The sequence below is a fragment of the Scylla paramamosain genome, chromosome 30 (genome assembly GCF_035594125.1).
Source record: "Scylla paramamosain isolate STU-SP2022 chromosome 30, ASM3559412v1, whole genome shotgun sequence".
NCBI classification, from domain to species: domain Eukaryota; kingdom Metazoa; phylum Arthropoda; class Malacostraca; order Decapoda; family Portunidae; genus Scylla; species Scylla paramamosain.
The window spans coordinates 10873679-10897787 of NC_087180.1; the positions used below are offsets into that span (position 1 = coordinate 10873679).

Sequence of the window (24109 nt, forward strand, 5' to 3'; positions counted from 1 at the left end):
CCGATAAGGAGACAGATTAAGGAGTAGTTATCAATAACAGATTATTAGGGCCATAAAAATGAAAAACAAGTAATCTAAGAGAGAGAGAGAAAGAGAGAGAGAGAGAGAGAGAGAGAGAGAGAGAGAGAGAGAGAGAGAGAGAGAGAGAGAGAGAGAGAGAGAGGCGTAGGGAACCTGCTAAGGGTCTTTAATATGTGGTATAAAGGATATAATAAAGGTGACGTATAGAAAATTCCCGGGATCAGTAGGTATGATGGTTTCTTGCAGCTTCTCTTATTTTCTAATGTTCTTTAGAGAGAGAGAGAGAGAGAGAGAGAGAGAGAGAGAGAGATTTATCTGCTGAGAAAAATAGGGTATCTTTTTTTTTTTCACATGCTGTCCTCTCCCATCAACAACCGGCCATTCTTCCACCTTTGGTTACAGTGAACCATTACAATTTTGTTTTATATGATATGGAGCCAATGAATACACGCAACCTCGCCCGCTCCACAGCTGCTGAGGACATGGCAACTTCAGTGGGGTTGGTTGGCTCACCACTCAACCGTATACAGACAGGCCAGCGCGCTGCTATAATCATCGTCCCCGATTTCTACACTCTACTCTCACTGCAGTCCGCAGTGTACTCACAGCCGTGAGGAGGGTTGGACGTGTAGCGTTAGTTGGTAAGTGTTTGACCACAGAACTTGAATAGTGTTATCTGTATGAGTGTACCAGCAGCACATAAGTATGTATGTGAACAGTTAAGCTTTTAGTGACAGAAAGATATTGTTCTTTCGAGGCTTTCCGTGCACGGTGGTGTAGTGGCTGCGTCTTCATCACCGTGCGGTTAATAACCCTTTGCATTTGGAGGCCGGGTCGTGCGAGGCGTGTTTTTTTTTTTTTTTTTTTTTTTTAATTGTGTATTTTGTTATTCATATTTATTATTATTATTTTTTTTTTATTATTGCGTGTACTTTTGTATATTATTTTCTTTACGTACATTTTGTGAGGGTCTTCTTTTATCTTACCCATGGAGATATTCCGCATCGTTCACTGCAGATTCAAGTATTGTTTTTCAAAACTTCGTATCTGACATCATGTCGATCATTCAGTAGCTACGATAGGTGGTTCCCCAGTTAAGAGATATAAACAAAATTCATAGGTTAGTAATCAGGTTGATAAACTAACAAAAGATGAAGAGTGAAATTAGTTTTCAGTTACTGGTTAATGACTGAAAGATATTCAGCAATCAGACTGTTTGTGCCGAATCCGTGTAGGAAACTTTAGACTAGATAAATTCATGGAGATATGTGAGTGGATATGTCGACTTATATACAGGGACTGCCATGTATAAATTTGCAGGCGTCTTGCATACAGCTTCCTTTACGTTCTTATGAACATAGGCCCAGGCTTGCTAGACTAACTCTACATAAAGGAGCACAGACAGGAGCGGAAGGGTTGTGTTACGTTCACGGGTTAGTTGATACCAGGACAGTAGGGGGACTTCATTCCAATCTTAGATTTCATCAGGGGCCGTAAGTTTGACCTCGGTGGTCCGATTCTTTAAGGGAAGCTACGCCGATTTTAGGATTAAGAAATATTTGGTAGATTCTTAGGGCTTCACCAAAATACATCTCGATCCAAACAACTAACTCATTCCTAGGGATCTTGACGTGTTCTGAAAAAAATAAAATAAATAAAATAAATAAATAAATAAAACCAAATATTTATACCAATGGTTATTTTACAAAGCTCGTAGCAAAAAAGAAATAAGTAAATAAGAATAATTAATTAATATAATAATAATAACTGTTACGCCCCACCGGGGGTAACGGGGGAACGGCGACTCCTTACGGGTTGCCGTCCTACACCGCTAACCTACGTTCTATCCGATCGGCCAACAATGGCAGGCATGGTATATCTTTACTCCCTACACCTCTGCCTCCATGTGTCGGATTGGGCACGTGTACACTCTACACTTCTAGGCCGGTAATTCCCTCGGCTATGCCGGAGAACACTCTCCCTATCTCCCTGCCGGCAGGGGCGTGCAGGAGGGGCGTTGAGGCTTTGGGTCACCGGCTAGGTTGGGGTACCTCTTCCTCGATGATGTTGCTCCCGTGGTGGCAGGGGCGTGAACGGGTCGTCCACCACCGTCAAATGCACTGCCTTCCCTGAGCAGAGGTGCCGGCAGGGGCGTTGTGGCTCTGGGTCACCGACTCGACTGGTTGGGGTCCGTAGAGTTTTCTGGTGCCCCATTCGCCCCTCGGGTCGGTGCGCTGCCGAGCGCAGGGCCCAATGGTGTGGCACTGGGGACGCTTCCACTTGCAGATATCAAACCAGTTCGCTTCGCACAATCCAGTCCTGTAATACACTCCAGCTACCCCTAGGGATGCCGGAGGGGTCGGTGACAGAGGCTCCGACGGGGAACGTTCCCCGGCGCGTGTGGATATATGTGTGAGTTCTTGTGTGGGTGCGTGTGTGTGTTTGGGGTGTAACAATAATAATAATAATAATAATTATTATTATTATTATTATTATTATTATTATTATTATTATTATTATTATTATTAGTCATTAATTTTGAAAATAATTATAATAAATAGTAATATTATTACCGTGAGAGGTAAGTACGTATACTTTGGGAGGAGGGCATTTTATATGCATCCTTATTGAAATCAACAACATTAACAACTGTTTTTTTTTTTCTATTTTTCTTGTGAGTGAACGCTGCTTCTCGATCATTTCTGTTGTCAGTTTTCTAAAGAGAGTACAATTGGACTTCGGACAGAAATCTGATAGCAGAACTGAATGAAGCACAGCGTTTCCTCACTAGAATTATAGAAAACACACACTATAAGCTAAAAAACAGTTAATGCTGTAGGCTTCAATAAAACAATTACATAATACAACAGCAGTCTACGTAGGTGTGTGACAGACGTAAGCAGGAAAGGTTTGTGGCTAAGCAGAGTACTTTGTGATGATGAAAGTTCCATTGTGTTTCGAACCAATACCTAAGATAAGGTAATAGCCACGGAGTAATCGGCAATAGTGTTTTGTGAGTGTTGTCAGTCTTACCACCATCTCTTGTTGTATAGGAGAGAGAGAGAGAGAGAGAGAGAGAGAGAGAGAGAGAGAGAGAGAGAGAGGTAGGAAAATGACATGAGAGGTTTGAGCCAGCATATCTTAGATAATGATGGCTCCATCTCGTATTGAATTATATTATACCTGACAGCTGTTTCGTAGTGTTGTACACAATTAAGTTACACTGAAAGTTAGACCTGTTGTTACAGTTCATGTTATTTATTGTTCACACAAGTTGTATGTGTGTATTTTTAATCCCATTAGTACGATGACCCCTACGTAGGCGTCATGAAGCAACAGTGGAATGTACGATGAGGCCTACGTTGGATTCTATTTTAGTTGTTGGGCAATCCCAGGGAGGTCTGTGCATTGCCGTAGCTGGTAGTAAATGAGCTACACGTCTGGCAGTAAAAATAGGGCTGCGCGCGCTTTTTTTTTTTTTTTTTTTTTTTAATAGCTGGTCGTTTAAACCTACGACACCCCCACTCATCCCTGGTGTATTCCTTGCCCTCTCTCTCTCTCTCTCTCTCTCTCTCTCTCTCTCTCTCTCTCTCTCTCTCTCTCTCTCTCTCTCTCTCTCTCTCTCTCTCTCAGTGTGTGTGTGTATGGAGAGAGAGAGAGAGAGAGAGAGAGAGAGAGAGAGAGAGAGAGAGAGAATGTGACTAACGTGCGTAAACACACAACTGCCTACTGTTCCCTTTTCTGATAACTTCGCCTCCCCTTCCCTCCCCATTTATTCCTCCTATACCCATTACTACCTCTTCTGTTAATTACTATCCTCCAACCATCCCAAACCGTAAATGTGTGTGTGTGTGTGTGTGTGTGTGTGTGTGTGTGTGTGTGTGTGTGTCGTACTAACACCCAGAAAAAAACAACTCGTGCTCATATTTCTATGACAACTGAATGGGTGACTCAGAGAGAGAGAGAGAGAGAGAGAGAGAGAGAGAGAGAGAGAGAAGGGGGGGGGAGATTTTATAGGATTAGAAATTAGGTAAGTTACCGCTCGCGGGCCTACATTGTACATGAGCAACGCGCGTTTTTTAAGCATCCGGAGCGAAGTGGTTAACTTCCATTCATTCATGTTAATTGGTAATTCACGTCTTACGTTATAACAACGTATGGCTGTCCAGTAATTTCTGCATTAAGTAAATGAATCAAGATCCGCTCAACTGATCGCAATCATCGGAAAATATTCGGCTTGTTGCCACAGCACTGACGCAGTTATCATGTAATATGTAAGCGCTTTACTGAGAGTCGGAATTAACGTGTATGCGCTTTACTGAGTCGGAATTAACTGAATAATAAGTTTATAAAACATAAAAACTGGTCAGCGTTGTTCATGTTATTTATGTATTTAATACAATGAAGTCTCGTTTTATTGTCAGTCGGGTTACGTGTGCAGCACGTTTGTGGAAGAGTTTTCTTCTGTATTTGTTTATTTAACACCTATCCTTTGCATTATATTGACTTGCATACCATTAGAGTAATAAGCATACATAACCTGACTGGCAATAAGACGAGAATTCACTGTATAACTACATGTCTGTTTCCATAACGCATTAACAACGTTGACCAATTTTGTTTACCTATTGTTATCCTGTTAATTGTGAGTCCCATTAAATCTCATACGTAACAACACTGCGTCAGTGTTGTTGCAACAAGCCAGATAACATTTTCCAACGAGTTTATGATCACTTAAGCTGATCCTGGTTAATTTCCTGAATGCATAAATGACAGAACAGCCACTCGGAAAGTTTTGTGGTGTTGCCACGCTACTTTTTTTTTTTTTAGATAAATCCCTACCCTTTTTAGATTTGACACGAGATAGTGAAGAAGGAATGCTGGTGGAAGATGGTTTATAGAAATTAATCCTTACTGTTAAAGCTATTGTTGACATGAGATTGTGAAGGAGGGATTTTGGTGAGAAAAAAAAAATCATAGATTAATCCCTACATTCTTGAGACTTCACACGAAATTATGAAGAACGAAGTCTGATAAGGAAAAGCATCTCTCTGGATGAAGTGTGTGATAATCATTAGATTTGTTAGAAGAAATTAGAAATAAATTACCCAGCAGCGAATTGCGTCCTATCTCAACAAACGCATTATTATTAAGAAAACTCCATCAATTTCATCACATGTGGATATACAGAGTAGTTATAAACCGAAAGTGGAGCACTCTGAGTGAGTGAAGCCACTTCACAACATAGAAAGGGCCATTTCTAAAGAGGTCGAGGGTACCATGAGAGCAAACAAACGCCATCTTCAACCTCTGATCGAAAAGAGCGATAGATTTAACATTTTGGCAGAGAGAGAGAGAGAGAGAGAGAGAGAGAGAGAGAGAGAGAGAGAGAGAGAGAGAGAGAGAGAGAGAGAACCAGGTTTAAATCTCCGTGTGTCTCACACTCTTTTTGAATGCTAGATTACAAAGTCATTAAGACAATGCATATTAAAGAAAAAGGAGAGGATGCTCTTTTTAATGTGCTGTTTCTTACTCAGTTGTTCTACTTGCTCCAGTTCTGTCTCGAAATACACCACAGACAACACGGCAACATAATTTTTTGTCTGTATAACTCCTTGCAGATACTGATAATACGTAAAATATGTGCGGGGAATCAAGAGGTGTTACCTGTTCAGGAAAACAAGAGGTGTTCTCTGTGCGGGGAATCAAAAAGTGTTCTCTATGTGCGGGAAATCAGGTTGTCATCTGTGCGGGGAATCAGAGGTGTCATCTGTGCGGGGGATCAGAGGTGTCATCTGTGCGGGGAATCAGAAGTGTCATCTGTGCGGGGGATCAGAGGTGTCATCTGTGTGGGAAATCAGAGGTGTCATCTGTACGAGGAATTAAGAGGTGTTATCTGTGCGAGGAATCAAGGTGTTGTCTGTGCGAGGAATCAAGGTGTTGTCTGTGCGGGGAATCAGAGTTGTTATCTGTGCGGGGAATCAGAGATGTTACCTGTGCGGGGAAGGAAAAAGGGTCATCTGTGCTAGGAAACAAGAGGTGTTATCTGTGCAGGAAAGCAAGAAGTGTTATCTGTGCAGGAAAGCAAGAGGTGTTATCTGTGCGGGAAAGCAACGGGTGTTATATGTGCAGGAAAGCAATGGGTGTTATCTGTGCAGGGAAGCAATGGGTGTTATATTTGCAGGAAAGCAATGGGTGTTATCTGTGCAGGAAAGCAATGGGTGTTATATTTGCAGGAAAGCAATGGGTGTTATCTGTGCAGGAAAGCAGTGGGTGTTATCTGTGCAGGGAAGCAATGGGTGTTCTCTGAGCAGGGAAGCAAGAGGTGTTCTCTGTGCAGGGAAGCAAGAGGTGTTCTCTGTGCAGGGAAGCAAGAGGTGTTCTCTGTGCAGGAAAGCAAGAGGTGTTCTCTGTGCAGGGAAGCAATGGGTGTTCTCTGTGCAGGGAAGCAAGAGGGATTATAAAAAAAGCGTCCTCCAAACCGGAGTCAGTGCGCTGCGCATGACACGAAATCAAGAATTTTCCATAATTGGGACTGTGGGAACCTCCTTAGCTAGACGTTAGTACGAAAGAAGTATGCCACGTCATCTGATCATGGCCAGGAACATTGAAGTCCACCTCGGCGTGGGGAGATTCAATCCCCATGAAGCATGGCAGGAGGATGGGATATACACTCCCAGCTTGACCCATCCCAAAAGTAACTGGTGGCTCATAAAGTGATCTGCCGATTCTTGTCTCTTTGTATATTGACAGTTTTTGTTAACTCTGCATTCTTCTTCCTTTTCAGTGAGAGCGGTCGATCTTGAAAAGGGTCATCAGAATGGCTCCCCAGCAAGGAAAAGCAAACAAGGCGTCGTCAGACATCTCAAGCCCCGTACAGGATAGCATTTCACTCATTATCAATAATGAAACGTATACAGGTAGGAATTGAAGCGTTTTGTTTGGTATTATCTCAAAATTAAATCAATCTCACTCTGGCAGACGGAGCTGAATTTCTTAAAGGTATGTAATTCATTATTACATTTGCGTGAGACAGGAGATTGTAGTACGTTGCAAAGGTAAGTTAGAGAGAATAGCGATAATGATGTGTGTATTAATGAAATGTAAGTAAAAAATGGAGTTTGGTCAAAATAAGGTTTGGTCTTCTAGAGTGAGTCTAATGTAATTTAGTAGATTTACCCTTCCTCAGTTTATTTTTACTTGTTATTTCATATTTTTACGTGATTGGCAGATAAATGTTGACTGCTATTGAATATATAACATTTGTTGCTTCATTACTGAATTTGTTGTCGGTGGTTTCTTTGGAAATTATAGCACAAATTTGCATCTTGACATTGTGTTGATACTCGGGGAAGGCCACACCATCCATCGACTGTTTACATCGTGCTTCGCCTTGTATATATATCTCATTGAATTTCTAATGGGAGCTGGCAGGCATGACAAGTATTAACAGTTTTTTACTTAGTCTGTACACGTCCGTTGCATGACATGTTCAATAATAAAAGGAAAAAAAAAAAAAAAAGGCTAGATTTGGGAGGATTCTCTCTCTCTCTCTCTCTCTCTCCTCTCTCTCTCTCTCTCTCTCTCTCTCTCTCTCTCTCTCTCTCTCTCTCTCTCTTTCTCTCTCTACTGATATACAATGGCTTGTTCGTCGTATTCGTGGAGTTTAGCACGACACTAAGCTTAGTGGAAAGTCTTGTGTATTGTGTACATTTTGGCCAGATATATTCATAAATCTTTTTTCTTAAAGATTTGCAGTTATGTTTTTTTTCAAGTTAATTTGTGCCAGTGGTAATTTTTAAAGATGTCTACATATGTTTATTTATTCATTGTTTTCATGTTTGTTTGTTTGTTCCATTTGATTTATATATTTTTGTCTTTTTTGTTTTATTATTTTTAATAATTTTGCTTCATTTTTTATTTAATTATTTTTCCGCTCTTGGGATTTATAGATGTGTATGTATCACTACGTACTATTCTTCACGCTTGATGGCTTTAGACGATATTTGTCAAGCTTACAATGGAAATGTTATACTAAATTTACATGCTCTCGTGAACTCGGCTTTATCAGACAAAACAAGATGCCAAAATCTGTCGCTCATTTAATATCTTATCGCAATCTCTTATCTGAAACTCAGAGAGAGAGAGAGAGAGAGAGAGAGAGAGAGAGAGAGAGAGAGAGAGAGAGAGAGAGAGAGAGAAATTTAATTATTGTTTCGGGTAAGGAATTTAATTTAGTTATTGTAGTAACCTCGTGCACAATACTCACCTTGACTCTCAAACAATACAACGTGCCTCACTTTCATACAAACACGCTAGCGTAAGTTGAGAAGAATGCGAGACGCAGTCCTCAGAGCAGGCCAGCAAGTATGTGCTATGGTGATCACATCACGTTGTCACGCTTTATCTAAAAAAGCCTACTGAAATGCTAGGAGTCTTGTCATGACACTCTCTCTCTCTCTCTCTCTCTCTCTCTCTCTCTCTCTCTCTCTCTCTCTCTCTCTCTCTCTCTCTCTCTCTCTCTCTCTCTGTGTGTGTGTGTGTGTGTGTGTGTGTGTGTGTGTGCTACACGTAGTATAAACATTTCGTCGTATGTGTGTGTGTGTGTGTGTGTGTGTGTGTGTGTGTGTGTTCTACACGTAGTATAAACATTTCGTCGTCTTATCTCTTGTATTTAAAGTAAATTGTAGTGGAAGCTGATCTTCTTTAAGGTGTTTTAATGATTTTGATAATGGTTAACAAGGATTATGTATCATCAACGAAAAACACACACATGAGTGCCCGAGCTATCATCTCTAGGTCTAACTGAAAATAGTTACTTGGAAAACCGTGTTTCATAATACTGGTTCCTATTTTTATGAGTATTTAAGTTTTGTAGTAGGTGTCTATGTAAAGAACAGGGTTTCTTGATTCATAAAGTGTCGTGAAAACAAGCAGTGAAAACACTGATCAGTAAAAATATGATAGTTTTGACCATTGTTATGAGGATCATTGGCGTTGTAAATCGATTTATTTCGCCGTAAAGGAATCTTGTATTGATTCTTGCACTTAGGCGCAAAAAAATTTATATATATATATATATATATATATATATATATATATATATATATATATATATATATATATATATATATATATATATATATATATATATATATATATATATATATTTTTTTTTTTTTTTTTTTTTTTTTTTTTTTTTTTTTTTAGGATTTAAGTAAAATTAACAAATCGTATTTCTTGGCGCGTGGAAGTGACATCCAGTCGATTTGTTTTTATTTTCTTAAGTGGAACACTGCATTGTAGAGGCGGAGAGTTTTATTTAACTGCTCAACGGAGCTAAACTAGACGTGTAGCACACCACACAATCTCTCTGAGTTACATCTTGCATGTTCCCCTGGCAAAAAGGCTCTAGTCACCCTGACGTGGCAGAATTTTCCTCACCAGCCGCAAGTCATCACACCGCAGTGCACGATGTTCCTCAGGCAAGTGATGAGTGGAGAAGGGTAAGGGAGGCCGTTGTCATGCTCTGTACAGAGAGGCGGATGATGGTGATCATGATGACTTTCTGTTTGGGTATTTACTCTTATTGTTACACCCTAACAATGGAGCCTTAATATACAGGAGACTGTCTCCTCTCCGCTCTCAAGACAAGTGAAGCCTGTGGGCGGAGCTCACAATCAGCAGATAGGCCCAAAACATTGTGATCTCCGGTGTTGAGCTATGGGAATTTACCACTTTCTTTTATTTATTTATTATTATTATTATTATTATTACTATTATTATTTATTTATTATTATTATTATTGCATACTAGACGGAAAATAAAGAATTGATGGTTTGAGTTACGGAAAAGTACTTTAGTTTCCCAAATATGTTATGCATACCTGTTATCAATGGTATTTATACTGAATAACCATAATATCGAAAGAAATACACCAGCAGACGCTTCAAGGAGAAATGTTAGTAAAAAGATTGTTTTTCATTGTTATTGCATGACAAGGCACAAAAAAAAAAAAAAGTTTGATGCCTTTTAAGTGTACAGTGACATATCACGCATAATTCTAAGTAAATGTTCTAAAACTTTATATCACATGATGTGACAGAGAGAGAGAGAGAGAGAGAGAGAGAGAGAGAGAACTGTTGCAGCTATAAGTAACAACAGTACTTTTAATGTTATATTCGGGAGCGTGTAATGACTAGAATTTATAAACTTCTCCAACATAAATACCACAAGGTTAACTACTCGGAATGAACATATTAAAAGGAAACTTAAGATGTACTATTCGAGATTTCGGAATGTCGCGAATTAGTTCGGAATGTCTCGAGCTTGGAGTGTAGGTGAAGTCAGGCTCCCATGTTTTCGCTTCAAGACATGACCTCGCTGGGAGGAAGACGTCTGCTGCCTCCTGACTCATACCCGTTTCCTTTATTTGAATGGAGGAATTTCGCTCAAATAGCTATACACAGCGTGTTGTAATATCCAATGGCAATTTTCATATATCCAACCTTGATGTAACCTTGCCACTCCATCCTCCAGTTAGCCGGCCACCACCCCGTTACTCCCCTCACCACCCACAGCCAGCACTGCATCACTCTCACCACCAAGTATTCTTTACAAGGATCTTTGTTAATTTCCCACAGTGGTGGAGGAAAGCTGCATTATCAGTTAGGCCACTGTAGTTTCCCTTGCCTTGATCGCGTGATCGTTTGAGGAAAAAATTGAGAAATGTAACTTTCTCCGTCCCCTCCTCTCTCTCTCTCTCTCTCTCTCTCTCTCTCTCACAGTTGGTCCAGATGTGCCACCATGGACTCGCTTGGTGGACTTCATACGATACGTAGTGCAGGCCCCGGGCACCAAGGCACTGTGTCGGGAAGGAGGCTGTGGTGTGTGCACGGTAGTGGCCACAGTTCCAGACCGCGAGTCGCCTGGCCACAACAAGACCTTCAGCGTGCAGGCAGTAGGTGGAGTGCTCTAATTTCTTTCTTCTTTGTAATACAGGTATCTAGATGTTATTTTGAGTTTGAATGTGGTTAATTCTTACACAAGGAAGCTACAATAGGAGTGTAGAGTTTGTCATTCAGGACACACACGATGGATTGCTCATTAAGTTGTCAAATCTTTAGTCACCATGAGCAGCAGACATGCCTGCTTTGTGAAATTGCTAAATCATTTGTAGATTTCATCAGAACAGATTTCGGTAGTAATTTGAAAATGGATATGTTTAGCTCGATTTTTTTTTTTTTTTTTTTTTTTCATATATGTGATTTCCCTCTAATATATCTGGCAGCCTGCTCCTCACCTCTTATTTATTGTAACAAGGAGTGGCGCCACAAATAGTAGTCCACATTATAGCGAGTTGTATAAGATTTTACAGTGAATAAAAATGCATGACTCATGCACACTTGCCAAAGTTATATCCACATGATGAAAGGACATTGAATATACAAAGGTATTTCATGATTCAGCAAAATTTACATCAATAGAATAGCTTTACTCCCTCCATCTGTGGTTTATTCACAATGCATCAGCAGGTGCCCATGTATTGGTTGAATAAAACATTGCACTTCCAAAGTGCCTCTAGATAGAAGTTACTTTTACACACACACACACACACACACACACACACACACACACACACACACACACACACACACACACACACACACACACACACACACACACACACACACACACACATAAAGATGCCACAGAAGATCAGCAACCAGAAGTTTAAAGATTATGTATACAATTGTAGATGGTTTGGTGTCAAGCTTATTGGAACTTAAAAAGATCACCTAAAGAATAATCAACCAGATGTGGTATGCTTAACGGAAATCAGACTAAAAGGGGAAATAAAGTTGAAATTTGCAAAGGAAGGATATAGCACATGAAGAAACAGAAAAAAAGAAAGGGAGGAGGAGGAGTGATGATATTGGTAAAAGAGAATATTATTGTTGAGAAAGTGGAATATGGTAATGGAATAGTAAAAACTTTGAGTCATGTGATTTACATCAAAAGAAGTGAAAAAAGGAAAGTTATTGTAACATACATACCACCAAAAACTAATGCAAGGGAGACCAATTGATATAAAAGTATGTAACTAGAAACAAGAAATAGTTTAGAGGAAATTATAAGGAAAAATAATGATGCTCTTAGTAGGTGACTTCAGCACTAAAGTAATTAACTGGGAGGAGATGGAAGTGAAAGAAAATGTTGGGCCATGGAGTGAAAAACCTATGCAAACCAAGATGGTGAATACTGTAAAATCCCTCTTATCCGGCATCAATGGGACCGCCGACATGCCGGATACTTGAATAGAAGTGAAATTATGTCCACAATCACCACCCTACACTCACGCATCTTACCATAACAAAGATCAGCTGATCTTAATCAGCAGCTGATCTGATCAGATTTAATTAAGATAAATTGATGGAGTAAATCTTGGCAAATGGAATTCAATTTAAGTAAATATAAAGTAATAGAGTTTGGTAAGAGTAAAAAAGAATACAATATCATTATGAGATGGATGGTGTAAAGTTAAAGAAATCAAAAGAAAAAATGGATTTGAGAGTAATAATTACTGAAAATTTGACTCCAGACACATTGATAAAATTACTGAAGAGATGATGAATTTGTTAAAAAGAGTAAGAATGGCATTTTCATATTTGGATGAAGGAAAGTTGTTGATTTCCATGATAAGACCAAGTTTGGAATATGTGGCAGTGGTGTGGTATCCTCATACAAGGAGGAATATTATAAAATTGGAAAGAGTACAAAGAGCAGTCACTAAGATGGTTCCAGAGTTGAGTAATTTGATCTATGATGAGAGATTAAGAATGCTGGAAATTTCTACCCTTGAAAACAGGAGAGAGAGAGAGAGAGAGAGAGAGAGAGGAGATTTAATAAACATTTATAGAATGATAAATAAAAAATATGGTATGGAAAATGTGGACAAAGAATGTTTTATAAATTTAGACACAGAGTTCAAGGAGGCATAGTAAGAAGTTGAAGAAAGTTAACTGTAGAAGAGACATCAAGAAGTATAGTTTTCTTCACAGAAGTGTGAACAGTTGGAATGAACTCAGTGAAGATGTTGCCAATGCTGAAACTCCATGCTTTTAAGACCAAATTGGATAGATAAAGGGACAAGATACTGTGAGATTACTCCCCTTTTATAAACCACATGCACACACACACACATTAATGAGAGGGCTTGACTTAATCCTCTTAAAATACAAGTGGTAGATTATTGAACACTAACACAAAAGTAAGATTTAATGGAAATGAGGAAGGTTTCTGAAGCAGGTGCACAAACTTAGGGGTAAAGAAACAGTATACTGTAATGTACCCCAAAAAATTATGCAAAGCCTGCAATATTGGGTCCATGAGTTGAATAGGATATTAAGCAATACTTTGGTGTTGCAGTGTCAGGCAATGCTGTATGCCTGTGCAGGATGGAAGATAGAGACTATAGAAGGTCTAGGGAACCGCTACACAGGTTACCACCCCCATACAGAAGGCTCTGCATGGCTTCTATGGGACTCAGTGTGGCTTTTGCTCACCAGGCATGATCATGACCATGTATGGGTGAGTATTGTTATCAAGATTTTAATGAAATTCCTGTCATTAGTAAAGGTGAGTAGGTCATTACATTCTTCTATCCAAACACTTAATCCTTACACAAAATTGCCCTGGGATTCTCACCTTCTCTCCCTCAGTACATTTGTTTTTTATTGTCCTTATTTTCTTCCATTCATCACTAACATATTGCCACATATTTTTTTTTTTTTTTTTCATAGCTTTTGTATGGATTTTACTGTAAACTTCACCAAGAAACTACTATTACAAGTTCACAACCTTTTATCTAGAATTCAGAAAACTGAAAACCTGCAATCATAAATTTTCCTTGGATGTCATCCAACTGTGTTTCCAGTACTAAAAAAGACAGCAGTGGCTAGAAGTCAGAAAAAGGGATGAATGATTGAGAATACTGGTTAACTCTTGTATTAGATAGGTGAATAGATAGGAATGAGAGAATGTTGAAAGTTTTATGCAGAGAGGCCATGGGAGGAGGGAAGGCATGCAGTAAGCAAGATTAGAACAGCAGTTAGCGTGTAAATAGCGGTAGAAGATAACAAGAGATACAACATTGCAGCGATGAGAGAGGCTGAAGACAGTCACAGGAGAGGAGTTGATAAGACAAAAAGCTTTTTTTGGTTCCACCCTGTCTCAAAGAGTGCTATAAGTGGAACTTTGCCATACATGTGAAGTGTACTCCATACATTGATGGATAAGGCCCCTGTAGAGAATTACCATCTGGGGGCGAGCAAGGGATGAGAAAGACTGGTGGTGAAGACTCAAAATACCTAACTTTATAGAAGCTGTTTTAACTAGAGATGAGATGTGAAGTTTCCAGTTTAGATTATATTAAATAAAGGACAGATCAAGTATGTTTAGTGTAGATGAGGGGGAGTGTCACTGAAGAAGTTTGTGTCGAGTTGATAGATGGAGGAATTAAGTTTTTGAAGCATTCAACAATACTAAGTTTGCTCTGCCACAATCAGAAATTTTTAAGAGATCAGAAGTCAGGCATTCTGTGGCTGTGTGCTGTTTAATTCCTGAAAGGTTGATGTCTTTGCAAAGACTTGGAAAAGTGCAGTATGAAAAGACTTGGAAAAGTGCAGGGTGGTATCATCAGTGTAGGAGTGGATAGAACAGGAAATTTGATTTAGGTCATTGGTAAACAATAGGAAGAGAGTTGGTGACAGGACAGAACCCTGAGGAATGCAACTATTAATAGACTTGATTTAGGAGAAGAACTGTGACTGTCTACCACAATAGCAATAAAATGGTCAGAAAGAAAAATTGATATAAAGTTACAGAGAGAAGGATAGAAGCCATATGAGGGTAGTTTGGAAATCAAAGCTTTGTGCTAGACAGTGTTAAAAGCTTTTGATATTTCTAAAGCAAAAACGAAAGCTTCACCAAAATTCCTAAAAGAGGATGACCAAGACTCGCTTACAATTTATATATTACTATTCATGTATTCTTCTTGTGTTTTTTTTGTGCTTGCTTTGATGTCAGGAAAGAAGCTGGCTGTCCTTGGGAAGAGGATGAAAGACTCAGTCACTATTGCAGTGAAGTTTGAAAAGCATGAGAGTGGTGTGTGGGTGATTGACCTTGTAGTGATATTATTTTGGCTGGCTACTCTTTCTTCTTGTTTATTTTGTATCACTTATTATTAATATTTTCTAATATAATACTTTTAGAAATATTAGTTATCAGGAATAATTCCTCTTTTATACTGAAAATGACTGATCATGAATGTTTTGCATGTTTTAGGTGGGTCAGAACATGATTTATTTTCCTGTATTTTTAATGAGAAATTTTTTTTTTTGGAAATTAATTTGGAAGATGAAATGGTCTGCTTGAACTAATGAAATTTGCATTCAGAAGTTTTACTTGATATAGAAATTAATTTATCTTCAATAATAATTAATAAATATTGTCACTTAAGATGTTCTATTGTCTAAGCAGGGAACTATTATGGCAGGGAATGGTAGAGTCACCCCTACCACTGCTGTTGTCTACCATTAAACAAAACAACCTCTTACATCACACATTCCATTGATTCTAATTACATAATAGCTAATGAACCATAAAACATAACATGAACAATACCAGCTCATTTTATGTATTTATGAAATGTCTGCTTCACTTAAGTTTCTCTCTCTCTCTCTCTCTCTCTCTCTCTCTCTCTCTCTCTCTCTCTCTCTCTCTCTCTCTCTCTCTCTCTCTCTCTCTCTCTCTCTCTCTCTCTCTCTCTCTCTCTCTCTCTCTCTCTCTCTCTCTCTCTCTCTCCTAGAGACTTAATTCTGATATTTTCATTTGTAGCCAGACAAAGGGGTCTGAGCCACTCACTTCTGCCAAAGTAGAAGCATCACTGGATGGGAACATTTGTCGCTGCACTGGCTACCGGCCCATCCTGGACGCCTTCAAATCCATGACAGTGGATGCAGACCCCACCCTTAAGGAAAGACTTGTGGACATAGAGGTAATTTGATCACATGGAAAGAATGACCATGTGATGAGAATATATGAATGTGGTAGATGCTTGAGAATATATGAATGTGGTACATGCTGTAGGCACAAAAGAGGACTGAGTGAAGTTGGAAGACAGTTCTTGGGTATGTTCTCAGGCATGTAAGTGGCTCCAGTGAGAAGAGAGTAATAGGATTAGAGAATGCAAAAAAGTAGAATGAATGGAGATGCTTCTTTCATGATCATCCTCTTGGTAGAATTCTGAGAACTGGAATCCTTTATAAATAGATGGATAGATGATAATGATATTCTCATTTATTTATATAAACTAATACTTTCAGCAATTTTTTAAAGGATTTTTTATGCCTCACATGTAGGAGGCATACAATGGTGTATGTGAGAAGAATGGCACCAATGGTTGTGGTGCCTGTAAGGGGAAGGAAGGTGGAAGATGTAAGAAGAGTGTGACGGACTTACTTCCTGGGAAAGTACAGATATCCTTTGGCTCTGTTCGCTGGTTCCGACCAACAAATATCGATGTGAGTTGTGAAGTGTGATTCTCTCTCTCTCTCTCTCTCTCTCTCTCTCTCTCTCTCTCTCTCTCTCTCTCTCTCTCTCTCTCTCTCGAAGCATGAAATAGAGATTGTTAATATATTCCCCTGCCCTCTGTGTTATTGAGGCTTGTTAAATTAGTTTCGCTGCCACTCAAGTATATGGAGTGCATGGCAGCTTATATTGCCAGTGTTTGGAGAAAGTAGTACTTTACAGTGAAGCTTATTATGTTTGGTTTACAACACATGAAAATGGCAGTGTTCACTGTAACCAATGTTTAATGGAACCAAGTAATGCTTGATTTCCAGAAAACAGGCATTAAAAATAAACAACTGCATTCTAGCAAAATTTTTTTCTTTAACTGCTATGTCAAATACTCAAGCACTTTAGCCCTAAGATGATACTTTTGTAATTGGATTAGATTTTATTATAGGTTCAAATGTTTCAAGATTCTTACAGATGACATTAATTTCAGGGCATGTACAGTATTCTTAGGAATATTGGCACTGAAGAGAAGTATCGGATTGTTGTGGGCAACACTGGCCAAGGTAATGCTCAGTGAAGGTTAATAACCAGTTCTGGGTTTTGGTATCTTAGAGTAATTATAATGCATGCCATGTTTATCCAGTAGGACTCTCAAGTTGTCACGTAGTTCACCACTAGGTGTCCACAGCTTGCAAACAGTAAGAAACATCTTGCATTAGTGAATATTGGGCAGATAGTACAGCACCCAAGAGTGACTACAGTTCTTATTTCACCAACAGGAGTGTTCAAGAATGATGGGCCATATTCAGCCTACATCTCTACTGATGGTATTGAGGAGCTGTACATCACCTCAGTGGGAGTACCCTTGCAGCTCGGTGCCAATGTGAGCTTGACCAGGGCCATGGAGTTGTTCCATCACATGGCCGAAACACAGCCGAGATACAGTTACCTAGAGGTTCTTGCCAACCATTGGCAAGTGGTGGCCAATGTGGCAGTCAGGAATGTAAGTCTTAAGATTGAGTGAAATAACTGTTTTAAGCACTGGAAAGGAGTGGTTTGCTTGGAAACAATGCATGTAACTTTTTTGCAAGTATCAAGTTTTTTTTGACAAATGTGCACTTAATTCTTCATAATTTTATTTCCAGTTAATAGTTATTGTAGTATAATATATTATTTTCTTCCAATTTACAAATTTTTGGAGTTATGCAATTTTTTACTCTATTCTATTAAACACTCTGAACTAAAAGAAGTGCTTGTCTGTGTGGCCATAGGTATCATGATAATGCTACTTACCCTCCTTCTATAAAAAAAAAAAAAAAGATAATTTCATGAAATTTTGTACTCCAGGTTTTGTGGAAATTGGTATAGGTTATAGGTAACCTTAGACATTGATTAAGGAAATATTTTTCCTGAGCAGACAGGCAGTTGGGCTGGCAATTTGATGCTGAAACATGCTCATCAAGGATTCCAGTCAGATATCTTCTTGACACTTCTTGCTGCTAAGGCAGAGCTGACCATTGGCAGTGCTGAGGATGCTTCCACTACCTACATGAGCCTTGAGCAGTTCCTCAGAACAGATATGTTCAAAAAAGTCATCCTCTCTGTGACGCTTCCACCTGCATTACACAACACAAAGGTAGGAATAGTGGAGGAAGGGAGAAGCTGTAGAGTAGTGAAGAAAAAGGTTGAAAAAGGAGTTGGGAGGAAGGGAAAAAAAAAGTTTGCCCTCAAGCAAACCAGAATTCATGGACACTTATTTACAGCTGCGGACATTCAAGATCACGCCACGAGCTGTCAATGCACATGCCTATGTCAATGCCTGCTTCAGAATGGAGGTGGACCCAATAGACAACTTCAAGGTTACCCACAAACCTTCCATCCTTCTTGGAGGTATCAACCCAAATTTCATCCATGCTACTGAAACAGAGAACTTTTTGATGGGGCGGAGGCTGACTGATCAAGCTACTGTAGTGGAAGCTGCAGAGATACTTGGCCGAGAGGTACAGCCAGACAACCATCCACAGGATGCCTCTCCAGCCTATCGTCGAAGCCTTTCTCAAGCACTGCTATACAAGACTATTGTAGGATTTTTAGCCAACAAAGTGAATCCCAAGCTTGCCAGTGCTGGACCAAATATTGAGCGCCCCCTGTCCTCTGGCCGTCAGGAGTTTGACATGGATCGGGAAGCTTGGCCAGTCGGAGAGCCTTTGCCAAAGCTGGAATCTGCCACTCAAATCTCTGGTGAGTAGTTCTAACAGCTTTGGTGGGTGCAAAAATAATCCTTAAAGGGAAGATCACAATACAAATTCACTAGTGTTTGCATGCCTATGATCTTTGAGGTCACCCACCACTAATACAGCACCATTGGGACCTGTAGGGTACTGGATTAGTGATTTAGGTAGATTACAGAGAGGTTAGATTAGAATACACTTAAAACCCAACACCACTTCATCCTACCTTTAAAATTCCTTGTAAATCAGTACAAGTTGATTAGTAAGCGGGGCTCTACCAATACCACTTTCTCCACCAATACTGATACTTCATTTCTGGCCTATATCATAAACGACTGTTTAGTAAATATTATCACATTTTTTCAGGCGTTCAACCTTATCTTTTCTGAGTAATGTATAGTGTTTGTGCTTTACACAAAAGAACATTTCCTTTATTCACTGGAGCCATGGCTGGAGTTAAAACTGAGCAGATTAAATAATAAATGGAAGGGATACCAGCTATTTATGCAACTGTAGCTTCTTTTTGTGACCTGTTTCACTTTCTAATGCCTCTTCAGTCATCCACTACTGTTACTCTTGCACTGTTTCTGTCTCACTATTAAACTGCTTCCTCAAGCTTTTTTCCCAAGTATGTGTTAAGAAACTTTATACACTTTATCATACTTCCAATAAATAGTGGTGGTGGAAGGTTGGTGCAGCATCCTGAGAAATTTGAAATTATGCTAGCTGAAATTAGTGCCATATTAGTGATGGAACTGGATTAGTGATGGTCCATCTGTATAGTCAGAAATTTGCCACTGATCACAAGCAAGTGAATTTTCACCCTCACAGGTGAAGCAACATACCTTGATGATGTCCCTTACCTACCCAATGAGCTCCATGGGGCCCTGGTTCAGACTACTCATGCAAACGCTAAGATATCACATGTGGATGCCTCTGAGGCCCTCAGACTGAAGGGTGTGGTGACCTTTGTAAATGCTGCTGACATTCCTGGAAAAAACAGCTTTATTGCCACTGCTGGGGCATATCCTGATCCTGTAAGTAAAACACTACTAACCAGTAGAGGTGACTGAAATGGTAGGAGAGAACCCACTTGGAAGATTGAAGGAATGAGTAAACAGGTGTATATTAAGTAAAAGAAGTGCAAATAAAAGAGAATTACTTAAACAATCAAAACCTTTTGGATACAGTGAGGTAGAAACTCTTTTTGTTATGGTCAGCTTTGTAATAGATGCTCCCAGTGGGAGCAAAGTGTTAGAGACTATAGAACAGGAAATAAAATAGTTGCAGTGATAAGTTAACTCCAGTGACCTTTCACTGTCTTTCTAATTACAGGTATTTGTAGAGGAGCGTTCAAAATATGCTGGCCAACCTGTGGGTCTGATAGTGGCCCGGGACAGGGATACAGCAGTGCGAGCTGCCCAGATGGTGGTAGTGAGCTATGAGGATGTCAAGAAGCCAGTATTGACAATTGAGCAGGCGCTGGCTGAAGGGGGTCAGGATGAGATTGTCACTTTTGCCTTCACTGGCACAGTAGAGCCAGCAGTCCTTGGAGACCCAGAAGGTATATGTATCCCTCATTACATACGGTATGCCTGCTGGCAATGAAAGTGGCACACTGATGTTTTTGTTGTTTCATGTCACACATACCAAGGTTTTTTTTTTTTGCTTTATTTCTTTTCCTGTGAGGAATGGTAAAACACTCAGCTGATGCTTTACTGAAAGTAAAGTTCTTTTTGACAAGACATGCCTTCATCCTCAGCAGTTTGTTACACTTGGGTGGAATTATTATTATCTTGGTATCATTTCATCCAAAGCTGCACACAGTGCACAGTTCTTTGTGGCAGTCCTGTTTTCCTAGAAATCTCCTTAGACCCAAAACCACTCTTCTGGAGAGACTCAGTAAGGGCTATATTGCTCTTGGACATCTGAGGCTTATGTGTAATTAACACTTAAATCATACCATTGATATGAAATATGTAAAAAAATTTGGCACATTTTCCAGGTGAGTACAGCAAGTGTGAGTGTTCCTTAACAGGATCAAGAGTCAGCTGAGTGATGACACAGGATTGACAAATGTTAAAAATGCTTGTCGATGTTGCCACATTTTCATTTTAATTCCTCTATTGCAACTGAGCTGGACACTCCCCACACTATGAAACAACACTTTGTTTATCATATGCACCACTTTCATTGGTGGCAGTGTGTATAATTACCATAACAGGAAGTAAAACAGTGCTGCAAGTGCTGCAGTTAATTGAACTTATTTTCCTAAATTCCTTTTGAGTACTGTTTAACAGCCACTTCATAATGCGCAAGATCCTAGCTACCACTAATGCACTGCTCATCCCAGTGTATTTTATTGTACTGTCATGTATCATTTTCTAAATTCCTCTCCTGTTTTTGGATGTTTAACCTTGTAATTCTTTGGTTTCTTGAAGTCCTTCCATCCCTCTGTAGATCCATTCTCATTAAAGGGAACAAGATATAATTTGGTAAAATTGGCTTGCTTAATGTACATGGTTACATTCCTCTCTAGATATTTCAGTGTTGGTGATATTGTCTAACAATCTTCTTGCTTGTAACAATCTTGTTTGGTTTTGCCTGGCCAGGCCAGCTGGAGGTTGCACCACATCGTCTAAAGGGGAATCTGATTCAGGGGAGTCAGTATCACCTTAATATGGAGCCCTTGGCTGCCCGAGTGGTTCCCATAGAGGATGGATATGATGTTTACTGCACAACACAGTGGCCTACTGAAACCCAGGCTACTGTTGCCCAAGTCCTTGGAATTACTGCGAACAGGTAAGAGTACATTAGCGCGTGTGTGTGCACATGAACACACAGGCCTTATCCACATGAAGGCTAAAACATTGTCCAAATAGTACTGATAGCATGTCTGGAACAGGCCACAAATTTTCAGCTGAACAAGCCACAAACTTAAATGGTAACCTTCCTAAATAGTTAATTTCAGAATACTACAAACACAGCTTCAATCAAGTTAATATTTTGACAGTTCACACCAGGCCACAGCTGACAAGGTATGCTGACAGTTACAGGAGGAGGATCTTTTACGAATGGCAGCTCCTACTGTAGCAATATCTGGTATCTGGACATCAACCCAGATGTCCCCCAACAGTAGTGGGTTTGCCTTCATTAAAGTTGGGAAATGGACACAAGACAGTGTTGTACTAGGATGTGGGGTTTGACAATGCAGCATGATTTCCCTCAACAAATGATATGTGCTAGTAGGTCATTTGAAATGTTCCTACATATATCTGCATCAAATTCAGATGTTACTAAATAGAATAGTTGTTATAATTATGAAAGATAAAAACATGTGGATCACCCAACTATGACACTGGTTTTAAGTAAGTGTAGTCTGAACTAGTAGTGAACCAGATATTGGCTTCTGCATATGCATGTGTATACATTTCTATTCATAGGTATTTACAAATATGCAACCATTTTCATCAAATTAATGGAAAATATAAAAAATTCTTGTGTCAAAGGAAGTTTTGAATTGCCATCTCAGGGTCACACCAGTGGTCCTCCCAACCTCAACAAGGCAGCCTCATTGCCTCATGATGGGATTAATTCCTCCCCCCCCCTCCTCTCTCTCTCTCTCTCTCTCTCTCTCTCTCTCTCTCTCTCTCTCTCTCTCTCTCTCTCTCTCTCTCTCTCTCTCTCTCTCTCTCCCCATACACACACACACATTATATTAATCTGTTTGTTGATGATGCAAAATTGTAAAGAGTAATAAAGAGCCATGTTGATTGTATGGAGTTGCAAAGGGATATTGACAAGATTTATGGGTGGAGCAAGAAGTGGAAATTGGAATTCAATGCTAAGAAATGCCATGTAATTGAATTGGGAAAGAGTAAAAGAAGACGTGCATGGGACTGTGAAATGGGTGAGGAAGTAATAATAAGGAGCAAGGAGGAAAAAGACCTAGGAGTGGATTTTCAAGATACCCTGACCCCAGAATGGCATATAAATGAGATATTTGGCTTGACATACAGGATGTTAACAAATATTAGGGTGGCATTTCATTACATGGATAAGACTATAATGAAAAAAATTATATCCACTATGCTGCATCCCAGACTGGAATATACAGCAGTGATGTGGTCCCTGCATATGAAGAAAGACATAAAGAAGTTGGAAATAATTCAGAGGGCAGCTACAAGGATGGTACCGGAGCTGAAAGACCTAATGTATGAAGAGAGGTTGAAGGATCTAATAATGATGTTTAAAATAGTTAACCACACTGAGAAGATAGACAAGCAGGACCTGGTGTTGCTGGAAGAAGAAGCTGGACGAACAAGAGGAAACTCAAAGAAGATCAGGAAGAGTCAGTGTTTGAGGGGCATCAAGAAGTACAGTTTTCCACATAGAACTGTGGATATCTGGAATGGTCTAAATGAGGAGGTTATTACAGCACCAAACTTGCATAAATTTAAGGAAATGCTGGATAAATATGGATATGGAGACAGAACACCATGAGCCCTGCTTGAACACTTTATTATACAACTAGGTAAATACACACACACACATGCTAAAGAGAAAATAAAGTTGAGATTTGTAAAGGGAGGATATAACACATGGAGGAGAGAGAGAGAAAAGGAAAAGGAGAGAGATATTGTTGAGGAAGTGGAATATAGTGATGGAATGGCAGAAACACCGAGTGTTGTAATTAAGATCAAAGGAAGTGAAAAAAGGAAAATAATTGTGATATACATAATACCAAAAATTAATGCATGGGAGACCAATAAATTTAAAAGTATGCAACTAGAAACAAAAAAATAGCATAGAGGAAATGATAAAGAGAATAACAAAGTGTTCTTAGTAGGTGACTTCAACACTAAAAGAATTAACTGGGAGGAGATGGAAGTGAAAGAAAATGTCAGGTCATGGAGTGAAGAATTTATGCAAACCATGATGGTGAATGCAAAGACAATGGGTGAATGAGCCTACAAGATGCAGAGGAGAAGAACCATAACTGTTGGACTTAGTGTTTACAGAAACCACAGAAAGTAGACCAAGTATACATTGTCTAAGTCCAATGGGAAGTGATTGTGTGATAATAGAAATAGTACTAATGGAGAAAAAAATGTTGCACAGGAAAGAATAATACAAAAATGGGAGGCAGATTTATGCTAAAGCAAACTTTGTGGAACTTGTACATTTTATTGAAAAATTAACTGGAAAGAGCTATTTAAAGGTAAAGTAATGCAAGAAAAATATGAGAGATTTTTGAGCAAGTATAGAGAGAGGAT

The 24109-nt window shown here is 39.3% G+C and overlaps 1 protein-coding gene across 1 annotated transcript in view; it reads left to right on the plus strand.

Moving 5' to 3' along the window:
- The first annotated feature begins 524 nt into the window (after window positions 1-524).
- Window positions 525-24109, plus strand: part of LOC135115826 (uncharacterized) — a 40546-nt gene continuing 16961 nt past the window's right edge. Inside the window, 14 exon segments of the mRNA XM_064032821.1 lie at window positions 525-662; window positions 6809-6941; window positions 10809-10981; window positions 13450-13530; window positions 13532-13611; window positions 15919-16078; window positions 16443-16604; window positions 17093-17165; window positions 17382-17605; window positions 18020-18238; window positions 18366-18843; window positions 19665-19870; window positions 20169-20397; window positions 21446-21635. Of these exon segments, the coding sequence (XP_063888891.1) occupies window positions 6842-6941; window positions 10809-10981; window positions 13450-13530; window positions 13532-13611; window positions 15919-16078; window positions 16443-16604; window positions 17093-17165; window positions 17382-17605; window positions 18020-18238; window positions 18366-18843; window positions 19665-19870; window positions 20169-20397; window positions 21446-21635 (2375 nt within the window). The 5' untranslated portion in view covers window positions 525-662; window positions 6809-6841.